The following is a 16,409-nucleotide window of genomic DNA, read 5'->3' on the forward strand; positions in this document are numbered from 1 at the left end:
TCTCAGGGTCAAGGGTCAAGGACAAGGGTCTTAAAGCTGAAAGCACAGTGACACACCTACTCCAACAAGGCCACACCTATTCAAAGAAGGCCACACCTCCAAATAGTGCCTGCTACTCTCTGAGCTAAGCATGTACAAACTAGTGCTGAGGCTCTGGAAAAGGTACCAAACTTACACTTCACTTGTTGGTTTCTTACTGCTGAACCTGAGCATACAGAAAGAACACGCTTCCAATGGTATTCTAGAAATGTGTAGAGTTAACCAAACATTGGTGGTACTCTGCAAACATTTGCTGACCAAATAGTGAACCATGATAGAAGACTTCATAGTCAAAGGAGATAACTTTGCAACGACAGCTCAACAATCAGTGTCTACATTTGTAGAATTCAAACCATCAGAGCTCTAAAATGCGTGTGCAAACCATCAGAGCTCTAAACTGTGTGTGCAAACCATCAGAGCTCTAAACTGTGTGTGCAAACCATCAGAGCTCTAAACTGTGTGTGCAAACCATCAGAGCTCTAAAACCTGTGTGGGGTTACTGTTAAGAGTGTCTGTGTGAGAATATTCTCAACAAAAACATTTAAAATGTTAAAGTCAAAGACAGTGATGTGCCTGCTTGTGAATCAGGATCCTGTTCCCTTTCTTTCTTTCTTTCTTTCTTTCTTTCTTTCTTTCTTTCTTTCTCTCTCTCTCTTTCTCTCTCTCTCTCTATGTTGTGACAATGTTGCAACATTGCAGTTCCCACACAACCTGTAACAACAGTTACTTCAAACACCACCTCAGGAAAATACCAATAGAAAGAATTTTGGTAAAATGTTAAGACAAACTGGTAAGTGTATCAACACAACCTGATGGTAAAGAGTAAAATGGTCCCACTTTAAAATTAATAAATCCAAGTAAATTAATAATTGAACCAGAGAGCAAGTCCCTACTTTCTCTTCTGAAATTCTATGGCAGACAGCCAGCCTTATAACAGTGAATTGAAAGAACTCACTTTTTAAAAACAAAATTTATGCTTCATTTAAGTGTGTAATAAGAATATAGTTAATTAAATGGAGCACATACCTAGATACTGTGCATTTTGGCCAACAAAATATATTGCTAAGCAGGCAAAGGCGTTTGAAGTGCAAGCCCAGGACTATGAATTAGATCCATGGACCCCACATCAGGGTAGAAGAGAACCGACTCACAGAATTGTCCTCTGACCTCTGTAACATGCTACTGTCATGGTACATGTACATACTCTGCATGCATGTGTGGGTACACACACACACACACACACTCACTCACAAACACACTAATAATTTAAAATTGAAAACAATAAAGGTCACACACTGAGGCAAATGAGCATGGAACAAAATCAGTGTCAAAATAAAAATTCAGAGTAATCATAATTATTTTAATGCATTCAGAGCGAAAACAGGAAACCAAAACATTTACATAATTGGCAGCATTTTTGATTACTTTATTTCTATTCTGTTTTTACTGCTTTCAAAAGTTTCAATACTGTATCGTTTTGTAAGCGAAGATCATGGGAAAGTAATTCTAATAGGGAGAATTATCTTTTGATTCTTTAGCACCCATATACTGTAACCATGTACATTCGACACAAGCTTCTAAAGTCAATGGGCTGTTTCAGATCAAACCACCTTGCATCAGCATGTATTTCAGGTTTGACCCGTGAAATAAAATCCCTTTAAATAGTAAAACTCAGCATCGCTCATGGAGAAATTGGTGCTGGGAACAGGCGACACGTAAGTATTTTTTTGTGAAAGAAAAGTCTCCCCGTCAGGAGTAGCATGTAGAAGCTACTTTGCTGTCCGTGCACCTGCTAATGTTACCGATGCCATACTAGGCACCCAAGTTATATTGTGATTTAACCAAATGCCACCTTTGCAGAAACTTGGGAGTTTAAGTTCTATGGCTCCATAGAATTTACTCTAACAACGCGGGCAATGGTTGGTCTTAAATCTCACCAGCGGTCAAAGAGAAGTTGGAAGGCTTTTTACTTACTGTGGTTGCACAGTGGATATCTTTCCATACTGTGGCTTCCCTGGAGAGATCAGAGACTTCAAATAAATTATCAAGAATCACTTCCCCAATCATGTCGTGTCTGGAAAATCTGTCAAAATCATATATACTAAAGTGTAGTTTGCGGTTGCTTAGTTGATCGTAAACCACCGGGAACTGAAACAGCTCATCGAACAGAGGGTTTAAAGTCTTGCGGTGTACACGGGTCTGAAATTTCTTCTTCCTGTCCGGAAGAAGATAGATCTTCACGTAAGGATCAGAAGTTCCTGTGAAATCTTTAGCTGGGAGATCTAGAGCTTTGATAATTTTAACAACTAGGAGTTCGTTTTCATAATCGTACTGGAGCGCAAAGTTAAGTTTCCCACAGGTTTTGACGTCGTCCTTTCTGTTGCCCTCGGAGTCAACTGATTTCTGCTTATAGAGTTCCGGTTTTATCCTCCCGATGCTGGTTCTCGTTTCTCCTCTTTGTAAGACAGGTTCCGTGCCCATGCTAAAGTCAACACTGGAGACGTTCATTTGCCTTGGTAGGTGCCTCCTGAAGGAATTGTGGCTGTACACACACATACACACATACACAAAATCATTTAGGTTAGTCCTTTCTGAGGTAGTTTTGTATTGGCATATACACCCTCCCCACCCACCAGGATCAGGAGAAAATGTCATTGTCCTTGTGAAGGATTATTATGCCTATGTCTGTGTCAGCACCGTCTCACGCTCAACTGATGCAAAGAGAGCTGCCTTGGAAAACCATAATGACGGTTGTCAAAGAAAAAGTCTAAAAATCGATAATCGAAATACACAGATGTACAGTGTCTAGCGGCTTTGCTGTCCCCCCCACCCCATAAGCACATCATTAAAAACCATGGTGAAGAAACGGGATTCTCAACATGTCCTACCATCCTACTCCCAAACTCAAACAAATTTATCATTTTCTCCCTGTTGCTGCCCAGTCACTCCCCCCCTAAAATCTCTAACAGCACTAAATAATATGCTATATTAAGTAAATGTGAAAATACTTAAAATTTTTCATATATGCTTCATATAACATTTCACTTAAACATTATATACAAGCTACTTACATATACTAAACTTAAAAGTTTACTTGGTTGAAATATCTTAAGTTATATTTTTGGAGGGTTCCTTCCCACTTCTTGAAATAGCCATCTAAATCAGAAATGGAGTTAGGATGCTGAATTTGTGAGCCAAATTATAACTATTCTATGGTGTAACAATATCTAATTAAGTATATTACTAAAGAATATTTTATAATATATATCCAATATATAAAAATATGTATGGAAAACAGCAACATAAATATTGTAACAATTTATGCTATATTATATAATAAAAATGATGGTGAAATAAAAATTTGACCATAAGTGAAAAATTATTTTTATAGAGAGAAATATACTAGACATTTTAGGTCTGATAAAAATGCTATGGTTAAACCTATAGTTAACTTAAAACTCATCATTTCAGTGTCTGCAACTGAATATATAACATAAATGTGAAATTCTTTATTAAAACTTCAAGACTGCAAATCTTAAAGCAATCTGTCTTCCTAGATCTATCCCATTATAATTCTTTAGACATACAATGTAATGAATATTGACCCTAAGCCTATTCCAAAAGAAAAGGCCAGCAGCCTAAATTATATTCAGAATAAGGTCAGAGATAATTTATAAAATAGGAGGAAAAATTTCCCATGGGCTCCATTGTTGTTCTGAAACATTAAAATGGCCCACTATAATCCAATTTGCAAGCAGAGTCTAGGATGCTAATCACTACATATGGGGCAAGCCTTAACTTCTTGAGAAGGTTCATTAGGCAACAATGTTCTTACTAAAATCAATTCACTTGTCCAACAATTTTGATTCATATGAACAGAACCTGAAAGAAGTTAATTACTGAGTGTCCTAAGCTTATTTCATGATTTCAAATAAAATAGTTTAATCCTCTTTTCTCTCTCTCAAAACTTAGAAATGTCTTCTTTGTGCCTCAGAACGAAATGTGCATGGTCATGAAGTCTCTAATAGGACTCACGTCTACCGAGACCCTTATAATGAAATAAAAACTGTAGTGTTACTTTTATTCAAGTAGCAGTGCCCTAATTACAGGGTAAATGGTGCACATTCTAAGTCATTGCAGCTGGCTGGTTAACAAAGCATTTATTGCTACAATGTTGTGCTGTCACCATGACAACGCACAGCTTTTTCCCTTTTCCTCCTTTTCTCTTGCAATGACTGATTAACAAGTGTTCAAACACTGCAGATGTGAACCACTGCATCTTTTACCCTTTAGACTTCCGGGAACCCATGCGAGGACTCTGGGAGAAGTGCTGGGCCTTAAAGGACTACAACTGGTCCATAGCTGTCTTACCTAGAGGTTAACTGCATAAGTCACCGAGTGTATGGATGGATGTCCTCTACACTTCACTGTTTGATCGAAACCTGCCCCAGACTTCTTGTGGTTGCTGATACTTTTCTCTCCACCCGTTATTCTACTGTGTCTTGGCCTGGAATATTCCATTGTTCTTATTGGCCTTTACCACATCACACAGTTCAGAAATGAATGTCGCTTCACTGACTTCTCAGCTAAGCATTTGTTCATGGTTATCTCCTGCTAGGAGCCCTTGTTGATCGTCAAATCATCCCCTTGAAACATTTATATTAGTCTCCTTGTTCCTAACACTTTGGAAACTTCTCTTCTAAATGCCACTGTACACATCTCTCTTCCCACAGTTTGATCTCTATATTCAATGAACTACTCTTCTACAGGGACGTTTTATATTTTAATCACCGTCGTGTGAACAGTTTGATTCTGTCTCATTGTTAACTGGAAACTATTCCACAGCTCCATCTTTGAGCATACTTCTGATCAATATCTCCTACCTTTCTATGTTCTTTTGAGACAGACCGAACAGTTGTCATCAAGTAGTGAGAAGCAGTAATGTAGAATCAGAAAGGAGCATTTGTTATGACGGAAGAAAAGACTTAGCAATAGACGGCTACATGGTGTGAGCTGAAGGGATTGGCTATTGTCCACTACAGTGGTAAAATGTGGGGAGAAAAGGGTTTGTTTTATCTTTTTTTTTCCTTTTCTTTTTTTTTTTTTTTTTCGGAGCTGGGGACCAAACCCAGGGCCTTGCGCTTGCTTGGCAAGTGTGCTACCACTGAGCTAAATCCCCAACCACGGTTTGTTTTATCTTAACTTCTCAGGTACACTCCATTACTGAGGGAATTCAGGGCAGGAACTCAAGGCAGGAATCTGGGGGCAGGAGTGGAAGCAGAAGTCATGGCAGAATGCTGTTTACTGGCTTGCTTCTTATGAATGGCTCAGTTTACTTTTGAATACAACTCAAGACCACATTCCCAAGAGTTGCATCCCCCAGAAGGCCTGGACCCTTCAACACTGATCATTAATCAAGAATTCCTTACAGAATTGTTACAGGTAGTCCAGATGGAGGTATTTCAAGGCTTGAAGTTCCTCTTACCAGATAACTCTAATTTGTGTCAAGTTTACAAACACAACAACAACAACAACAACAAAAACCATGACATTTGACTCCTTGTCGATTTCGCACACAAATAAATCTGCTTTCCATGTTCTATCCTAAACGTTCCCCTCTTGTTCAACCCTGTGATCTCATGTTAATGCTAATATCACACTATAAAGCATAAATAGAATTAGAAGTTCCACAGTATGTAAAAATTAAAACTATTAAAATGTCTGAAATCTCTCAATTGTGAAATCCTGTAAAATAAAAAAAAATTAATTTTTTATTCTGAGAATGAAGAACCAGGAGATAATCACAGTCAAATTAAGCCAAACCAAAACTCAAGTACATAGGTATGAATGGAAGGTCAAAACTCAAAGGAAACCCTTACAAGAAGAATGAATCAAGCAGAAGATAGACTATCTGGACTCGAATGTGAAGTAAATGATCTAGGCTGGATAAGTAAGGACTAGGGAAAATAAATCAAATCACAAAAAGAAACATATGGAAAGGTAGAACTCCACAAAAAGAACAAAGCATTGGATTATAAGTATAGATGAGGGAGAAGAAACTACACAGAGCATACCCTCAACAATATCAAAGAAGAAAACATTTCCAAACTAAGGAAAAACAAACACATACAGATAGAAGAAGCACACAAAACACTGAATAGACAAAGCCAGAAAAAAATCCTTGTGGTTTATCATAGTTAAAATACTAAGTATACAGAACAAAGAAATGTGTATTTAAAGCTGCAAGAGAGAAAATGCAAGTCACATATAAAGGAAAATTCATCAGAATAAAGAGGATTTCCAGGTGGAAACTTGGAAAACAGGAAGAGTATGGAGCAGTGCACTCCAGGATCTGAAAGACCATGATGACCAAGCTTGATCAATAGATCTAGCAAAATTATCCCTAACCATTGAAGGGGAAAGAAAAACTTCCCATGATGCAAACAACCTAAAAATTCTTTATATACAACAGGGCAAACCTAAAGATAACACAGGAAGCAATATTTCAGGCTATAAAGAGGAATGAGCATAACAGATATTGTGGGAAGAAGAAATACGAAGTCATAATTATTAAAACACGAAGTACCACTGGAAACAGAGACAGCACCACCAAAATCCAATGATAGGACGAGTACAATTAATACACGCACTTCAATAATAACTTTAAACTCTGGGGCCGGACACTTCCGGTGTTTGGCCAGAGTCCCGGGCCGGCAGATCCCTGCCCTCAGCAGCTCTCTGCTCCCAGGCCCCCTGGAGGGGAGTTCTCGCCGCTTGGTCGGGCAGGCACTCCTGAGGCAGCAGAGCGGAGGAGACCACCAACGCTGCCCACCCCTGCCCACATCCCTGGCCCAGGAGGAAACTGTACGGCCTCTGGGTACCCGTGAGAGGAGGGCCCAGGAGCAGCAGGTCCACTGCGCCTGAGACACCGCACCTGAAGGACAGACCGGATAAACAGTTCTCTGCACCCAAATCCTGTGGGAGGGAGAGCTAAACCCTCAGAGAGGCGGACACGCCTGAGAAACCAGAAGAGACTGCACGCTGCACACAGTACTGACCCCAGAGGAAAACAACAAAAGCTATCTGGAACCCTGGTGCACGGAACCTCCCGGAAAGGGCGGTGCAGATCTTCCTGGTTGCTGAGGCCGCAGAGAGCTCATAGGCAACACCCCGAGAGCAAACTTGAGCCTCGAGACCACAGGTAAGACCAACTTTTCTGCTACAAACGACTTGCCTGGTGAACTCAAGACACAGGCTCACAGGAACAGCTGAAGACTTGTAGATAGGAAAAACTACACGCCTGAAAGCAGAACACTCTGTCCCCATAACTGGCTGAAAGAAAACAGGAAAACAGGTCTACAGCACTCCTGAAACACAGGCTTATAAGACAGTCTAGCCACTGTCAGAAATAGCAGAACAAAGTAACACTAGAGATAATCTGATGGTGAGAGGCAAGCGCAGGAACCCAAGCAACAGAAACCAAGACTACATGGCATCATCGGAGCCCAATTCTCCCACCAAAGCAAACACGGAATATCCAAACACACCAGAAAAGCAAGATCTAGTTTCAAAATCATATTTGATCATGATGTTGGAGGACTTCAAGAAAGACATGAAGAACTCCCTTAGAGAAACACAGGAAAACATAAATAAACAAGTAGAAGCCTACAGAGAGGAATCGAAAAAATTCCTAAAAGAATTCCAGGAAAATATAAATAAACAAGTAGAAGCCCATAGAGAGGAGTCACAAAAATCCCTAAAAGAATTCCAGGAAAACATAAATAAACAAGTAGAAGCCCATAGAGAGGAGTCACAAAAATCCCTGAAAGAATTCCAGGAAAACACAATCAAACAGTTGAAGGAATTAAAAATGGAAATAGAAGCAATCAAGAAAGAACACATGGAAACAACCCTGGATATAGAAAACCAAAAGAAGAGACAAGGAGCTGTAGATACAAGCTTCACCAACAGAATACAAGAGATGGAAGAGAGAATCTCAGGAGCAGAAGATTCCATAGAAATCATTGACTCAACTGTCAAAGATAATGTAAAGCGGAAAAAGCTACTGGTCCAAAACATACAGGAAATCCAGGACTCAATGAGAAGATCAAACCTAAGGATAATAGGTATAGAAGAGAGTGAAGACTCCCAGCTCAAAGGACCAGTACATATCTTCAACAAAATCATAGAAGAAAACTTCCCTAACCTAAAAAAAGAGATACCCATAGGCATACAAGAAGCCTACAGAACTCCAAATAGATTGGACCAGAAAAGAAACACCTCCGTCACATAATAGTCAAAACACAAACGACAAAATAAAAAAAAGAATATTAAAAGCAGTAAGGGAAAAAGGTCAAGTAACATATAAAGGCAGACCTATCAGAATCACACCAGACTTTTCGCCAGAAACTATGAAGGCCAGAAGATCCTGGACTGATGTCATACAGACCCTAAGAGAACACAAATGCCAGCCCAGGTTACTGTATCCTGCAAAACTCTCAATCAACATAGATGGAGAAACCAAGATATTCCATGACAAAACCAAATTTACACAATATCTTTCTACAAATCCAGCACTACAAAGGATAATAAATGGTAAAGCCCAACATAAGGAGGCAAGCTATACCCTAGAAGAAGCAAGAAACTAATCGTCTTGGCAACAAAACAAAGAGAAGAAAAGCACACAAACATAACCTCACATCCAAATATGAATACAACTGGAAGCAATAATCACTATTCCTTAATATCTCTCAACATCAATGGCCTCAACTCCCCAATAAAAAGACATAGATTAACAAACTGGATACACAACGAGGACCTTGCATTCTGCTGCCTATAGGAAACACACCTCAGAGACAAAGACAGACACTACCTCAGAGTGAAAGGCTGGAAAACAACTTTCCAAGCAAATGGTCAGAAGAAGCAAGCTGGAGTAGCCATTCTAATATCAGATAAAATCAATTTTCAACTAAAAGTCATCAAAAAAGATAAGGAAGGACACTTCATATTCATCAAAGGAAAAATCCACCAAGATGAACTCTCAATCCTAAATATCTATGCCCCAAATACAAGGGCACCTACATACGTAAAAGAAACCTTACCTAAAGCTCAAAACACACATTACACCTCACACAATAATAGTAGGAGATTTCAACACCCCACTCTCATCAATGGACAGATCATGGAAACAGAAATTAAACAGAGAAGTAGACAGACTAAGAGAAGTCATGAGCCAAATGGACTTAACAGATATTTATAGAACATTCTATCCTAAAGCAAAAGGATATACCTTCTTCTCAGCTCCTCATGGTACTTTCTCCAAAATTGACCATATAATTGGTCAAAAAACGGGCCTCAACAGGTACAGAAAGATAGAAATAATCCCATGCGTGCTATCGGACCACCACGGCCTAAAGCTGGTCTTCAATAACCATAAGGAAAGAAGGCCCACATATACGTGAAAATTAAACAAGGCCTGCCTAAATAAAACCCTGGTCAAGGAAGAAATAAAGAAAGAAATTAAAAACTTTTAGAATTTAATGAAAATGAAGGTACAACATACCCAAACTTATGGGACACAATGAAAGCTGTGCTAAGAGGAAAACTCATAGCGCTGAGTGCCTGCAGAAAGAAACAGGAAAGAGCATATGTCAGCAGCTTGACAGCACACCTAAAAGCTCTAGAACAAAAAGAAGCAAATACACCCAGGAGGAGTAGAAGGCAGGAAATAATCAAACTCAGAGCTGAAATCAACCAAGTAGAAACAAAAAGGACCATAAAAGAATCAACAGAACCAAAAGTTGGTTCTTTGAGAAAATCAACAAGATAGATAAACCCTTAGCCAGATTAATGAGAGGACACAGAGAGTGTGTCCAAATTAACAAAATCAGAAATGAAAAGGGAGACATAACTACAGATTCAGAGGAAATTCAAAAAATCATCAGATCTTACTATAAAAGCCTATATTCAACAAAACTTGAAAATCTGCAGGAAATGGACAATTTCCTAGACAGATACCAGGTACCGGGGAGTTAAATCAGGAACAGATAAACCAGTTAAACAACCCCATAACTCCTAAGGAAATAGAAGAAGTCATTAAAGGTTTCCCAACCAAAAAGAGCCCAGGTCCAGATGGGTTTAGTGCAGAATTCTATCAGACCTTCATAGAAGACCTCGTACCAATATTATCCAAACTATTCCACAAAATTGAAACAGATGGAGCACTACCGACCCTTCTATGAAGCCACAATTACTCTTATACCTAAACCACACAAAGACCCAACAAAGAAAGAGAAACTTCAGACCAATTTCCCTTATGAATATGATGCAAAAATACTCAATAAAATTCTGGCAAACCGAATCCAAGAGCACATCAAAACAATCATCCACCATGATCAAGTAGGCTTCATCCCAGGCATGCAGGGATGGTTTAATATACGGAAAACCATCAACGTGATCCATTATATAAACAAACTGAAAGAACAAAACCACATGATCATTTCATTAGATGCTGAGAAAGCATTTGACAAAATTCAACACCCCTTCATGATAAAAGTCCTGGAAAGAATAGGAATTCAAGGCCCATACCTAAACATAGTAAAAGCCATATACAGCAAACCAGTTGCTAACATTAAACTAAATGGAGAGAAACTTGAAGCAATCCCACTAAAATCAGGGACTAGACAAGGCTGCCCACTCTCTCCCTACTTATTCAATATAGTTCTTGAAGTTCTAGCCAGAGCAATCAGACAACAAAAGGAGGTCAAGGAGATACAGATCGGAAAATAAGAAGTCAAAATATCACTATTTGCAGATGATATGATAGTATATTTAAGTGATCCCAAAAGTTCCACCAGAGAACTACTAAAGCTGATAAACAACTTCAGCAAAGTGGCTGGGTATAAAATTAACTCAAATAAATCAGTAGCCTTCCTCTACACAAAAGAGAAAGAAGCCGAGAAAGAAATTAGGGAAATGACACCCTTCATAATAGATCCAAATAATATAAAGTACCTCGGTGTGACTTTAACCAAGCAAGGGAAAGATCTGTACAATAAGAACTTCAAGACTCTGAAGAAAGAAATTGAAGAAGATCTCAGAAGATGGAAAGATCTCCCATGCTCATGGATTGGCAGGATTAATATAGTAAAAATGGCCATTTTACCAAAAGCGATCTACAGATTCAATGCAATCCCCATCAAAATACCAATCCAATCCTTCAAAGAGTTAGACAGAACAATTTGCAAATTCATCTGGAATAACAAAAAACCCAGGATAGCTAAAACTATCCTCAACAGTAAAAGGACTTCAGGGGGAATCACTATCCCAGAACTCAAGCAGTATTACAGAGCAATAGTGATAAAAACTGCATGGTATTGGTACAGAGACAGACAGATAGACCAATGGAACAGAATTGAAGACCCAGAAATGAACCCACACACCTATGGGCACTTGATTTTTGACAAAGGAGCCAAAACCATCAAATGGAAAAAAGATAGCATTTTCAGCAAATGGTGCTGGTTCAACTGGAGGTCAACATGTAGAAGAATGCAGATCGATCCATGCTTATCACCCTGTACAAAGCTTAAGTCCAAGTGGATAAAGGACCTCCACATCAAACCAGATACACTCAAACTAATAGAAGAAAAACTAGGGAAGCATTTGGAACACATGGGCACTGGAAAAAATTTCCTGAACAAAGCACCAATGGCTTATGCTCTAAGATCAAGAATCGACAAATGGGATCTCATAAAACTGCAAAGCTTCTGTAAGGCAAAGGACACTGTGGTTAGGACAAACGGCAACCAACAGATTGGGAAAAGATCTTTACCAATCCTACAACAGATAGAGGCCTTATATCCAAAATATACAAAGAACTCAAGAAGTTAGGACCAAGAGGGAGACAAATAACCCTATTAAAAATGGGGTTCAAAGAATACCCTTAGCAGGGAAGAGAGAGGCAAAGATTAAAACAGAGACTGAAGGGACACCCATTCAGAGCCTGCACCACATGTGGCCCATATATATACAGCCACCCAATTAGATAAGATGGATGAAGCAAAGAAGTGTAGAAATGTAGATTGCTCCTGAGAGACACAGCCAGAATACAGCAAATACAGAGGCGTAATGTCAGCAGCAAACCACTGAACTGAGAATAGGACCCCCGTTGAAGGAATCAGAGAAAGAACTGAAGAGCTTGAAGGCTCGAGACCCCATATGTACAACAATGCCAAGCAACCAGAGCTTCCAGGGACTAAGCCACTACCCAAAGACTATACATGGACTGATCCTGGACTCTGACCTCATAGGTAGCAATGAATATCCTAGTAAGAGCACCAGTGGAAGGGGAAGCCCTGGGTCCTGCTAAGACTGAACCCCCAGTGAACTAGACTGTTGGGGGAAGGGCGGCAATAGGGGGAGGGTGGGGAGGGGAACACCCATAAGGAAGGGGAGGGGGGAGGGGGATGTTTGCCCGGAAACCGGGAAAGGGAATAACACTCGAAATGTGTATAAGAAATATTCAAGTTAATTTAAAAAAAATGGGGTTCAGAGCTAAACAAAGAATTCACAGCTGAGGAATGCCGAATGGCCGAGAAACACCTAAAGAAATGTTCAACATCGTTAGTCATAAGGGAAATGCAAATCAAAACAACCCTGAGATTTCACCTCACACCAGTGAGAATGGCCAAGATCAAAAACTCAGGTGACAGCAAATGCTGGCGAGGATGTGGAGAAAGGGGAACACTCCTCCATTGTTGGTGGGATTGCAGACTGGTACAACCATTCTGGAAATCAGTCTGGAGGTTCCTCAGAAAATTGGACATTGAACTGCCTGAGGATCCAGCTATACCTCTCCTGGGCATATACCCAAAAGATGCCCCAACATATAAAAAAAGACAATGTGCTCCACTATGTTCATCGCAGCCTTATTTATAATAGCCAGAAGCTGGAAAGAACCCAGATGCCCTTCAACAGAGGAATGGATACAGAAAATGTGGTACATCTACACAATGGAATATTACTCAGCTATCAAAACAATGACTTTATGAAATTGTAGAGGCAAATGGTTGAACTGGAAAATATCATCCTGAGTGAGCTAACCCAATCACAGAAAGACATACATGGTATGTACTCATTGATAAGTGGCTATTAGCCCAAATGCTTGAATTACCCTAGATGCCTAAAACAAATGAAACTCAAGACGGATGATCAAAATGTGAATGCAGATCGGTCCTGAGAGACACAGCCAGAATACAGCAAATACAGAGGCGTATGCCAGCAGGAAACCACTGAACTGAGAACAGGACCCCTGTTGAAGGAATCAGAGAAAGAACTGGAAGAGCTTGAAGGAGCTCCAGACCCCATATGTACAGCAATGCCAACCAACCAGAGCTTCCAGGGACTAAGCCACTACCCAAAGACTATACATGGACTTACCCTGGACTCTGACCTCGTAGGTTGCAATGAATATCCTAGTAAGAGCACCAGTGGAAGGGGAAGCCCTGGGTCCTGCTAAGACTGAACCCCTAGTGAACTAGACTGTTGGGGAGAGGGCAGCAATGGGGGGAGGGGTTGGGAGGGGAACACCCATAAGGAAGGGAGGGGGAGGGGCGGGGGATGTTTGCCGAAACCGAAAGGGTATAACACTTTAAATGTATATAAGAAATACTCAAGTTAATAATAAAAAAATGTAAAAAAATAATAACTTTAAATATGAATGGTCTCAATTCTCCTATCAAAAGACACAAGCTATATATTACAGAGTCATAGTAATTAAACAATATATTAGCGGCACAAAAACAGACACATAGATCAATGGAATGAAACTGAAGACCCAAATGGGAGTATAGATAACTCGAGGCACTTACCATTTAACAACTCCCCCCAAAAACCCACAAGGCAAAGAAAAGAATATATCTTCAGCAAATGGTTCTGTGGAAATTGGATGTTCACATTTGGAAGAATCAAATTAGACCTATACCTCTCAGCTTGCACAAAAACTAGCTGCAAATGCATCAAAGACCTAAATGTCGAGCCTGTAACGCTGAAACTGCGAGAAGAAAACGTTGGCAGTGCCTACATGATACAGATGTAGGAAAGGAAATCGTGAATGGGACTCACACTTTGCACAAGCAATAAGGCCAAAAGTTAACAAGTGGGACCTTATAGAGCTAAAAATACTTTTGCACAGCTTAAAAGAAGTCAGCCAGGTGTAGATGAAGTATGCCAAAGGAGAGAGCAACACATCTGACAGAGCATTCATCTCCAGAATATACAGATTCTCTCTCTCTCTCTCTCTCTCTCTCTCTCTCTCTCTCTCTCTCTCTCTCTCTCTCTCTCTCTCTCTCTCTCTCTCTCTCTCTCTCTCCACACCGATTTCCAGAGTGGTGGGACAGTTTACAACACACCTCATCATCAAACAGTGAAGGAGGATCATTTTCATAGCCATATGAAAATTCTTTAAAAGGCTAAAAACAAACCTACCACATGACCCAACTCTACCACTCATTGGACTATGTGTAAAGGGTTTGGCGCATGCGGTCTACTCCATAGATACTTGCTCAGTCATGTTAATCGACGTTCTCGATATTCACAGTAGCTCGGGAGTGGAAACCATCTAAATGTCTTTGTGCAGACAAATGGAGAATGAAATGTGGGGCGCAGACATTATGGAACACTATTCAGCTACACAGAGAGACCATGACATTTTCTGGTAAGTGGATGGAACTAGAGAGATGGTGTTATTGAGTAAGTTAATCCAGTCCCAGAAAGACAAACACCACGTTCTAGCTCATCTGAACTCCTAACGCCAAATCTTTGCCATGTGAGAATATATCTTGGAGTAACTACAAAACCCAGGAAAGTTAAAAGGGGACCATTTCCTGGGTGCGGAGCAAGAGAGGACAGAATGCAAGTGATCTGAAGGGGGATGGGAAGATGGGCGGGGCTGTAACTCAGGAGGAAGGAAGGAGGTAAAGATGGAGGAGAAAAACAGGGTAAGGATGTCTGAAAAAAAAAATCCTAAATGCTGGAAAAATACCTAAAAATACTTATAAAGTATAAGTATTTCTTATAAGTAAGCCAGTGCATCATACTTTAAACTAAATTTTCCTATCTTGGCTGACTATGCTTCTTCCAAGAACCAAATGCGTCCTGATTGCCGAAGACACCATGCGCTTCAGACACAGAGCCCAGAAGCCTTGAGATGGATCTGACCTGAGTGTGCTCCCTGAGGACTGGCTTTCATGGTGCTGTAAGTTCCCACGCAAGCTTCCAAAGGAAGCAAGCAACGAATAGACCTACCTAGCTATGGTATTTATGAACCACGACAATGACTAGCACGGCATGACACCTCCGAGGGCCCACGAGTGCAATATCCTTGAGGTAATCAACAGTTCTCCAAGACTCGAGATCCACGCAGCAAGTGGGACACCATGCCTGGTAGTGGAAACCTAGCTACCCACTCAGGACTAGTGAAAGTCATAACCTTAGAGATCCTGTAACTACATTAGTAAACCAGCAAAATCATTAACTAATTCCAAATATTTTTTTTCTTACGCCCACAGGAGTTCTCAGCCCTTGTCAAGGGAGCCTCTCTTCTAACAGAGGGAGAGCACTGCAGAGACCCACAACCAAAGCTCAGGGAACAGCGAGGAAGAGGGAGCAAAGAGACGGTGAGATCGGAGAGTGTGTTGTACGACTGTGTCTCCTAGAAACGCCAGAAGCTACAGCCGTAAAGTCTCACCAGCATGGCGGCCGAAACGTGAGCTGAGTGAGAGCAACAAGAGATGTGCCAAGGTGGATGGGGGAAGCCCCGGGGGCCTCAGCCTGACACAGAGAGCCACAGGCTGTTAGGGAATGCTTAGAGCGAGGAAAGCAGTCTTTCCCGGGGACAGGAACGCCAACTGCTTATCCAATACCAAATGGTCAGCCCTGAAACACGTAACGTGACATAGACCAAGCAGGCTGTGTTTCTATTTAGGAACATACATGCACACAGAGGAAAGTAGAGGGGCACAGCAGGGTTTGGATGGAGGAGGGGGAAGGGTAAAGGATGCAATCCCATTAAACCGTCGAAAGAGCTTTGTAAAAAATTATTAATAACTCAATATATAGCCATAGAACAAATCTTAGACTACGTTTATATTATTTCTAGAACCTCAAGAAAAATGTCCTGACTGAACTTATTCTGGATTGAAGTTTCTGTGCTCAGTGTGGCAATTTAGGCTTTCCCTTACATTACATCTCCTAGGCGAGCTGAGCTAGGTTCTGAAGAGCAGTTGAAATCCCGAGCTGAGCTGCTCTGGAACCCTCTGCTCTCCTTGTGTTTTCACACCTGGTCTATAGGCATTATCCGCTGTCTCTCCTGG

General features: G+C 40.5%; 1 protein-coding gene across 1 annotated transcript in view; it reads right to left on the bottom strand.

Annotated features, from left to right (window-relative positions):
* Positions 1–16,409, bottom strand: part of Syt10 (synaptotagmin 10) — a 64,716-nt gene that overhangs the window by 25,747 nt on the left and 22,560 nt on the right. The window contains exon 3 of the mRNA XM_032919629.1: positions 2,014–2,581. Coding sequence (XP_032775520.1) covers positions 2,014–2,581 — 568 coding nt within the window. The remainder of the gene's footprint in view (positions 1–2,013; positions 2,582–16,409) is intronic.

Source organism: Rattus rattus, chromosome 1, assembly GCF_011064425.1.
Source record: "Rattus rattus isolate New Zealand chromosome 1, Rrattus_CSIRO_v1, whole genome shotgun sequence".
NCBI classification, from domain to species: domain Eukaryota; kingdom Metazoa; phylum Chordata; class Mammalia; order Rodentia; family Muridae; genus Rattus; species Rattus rattus.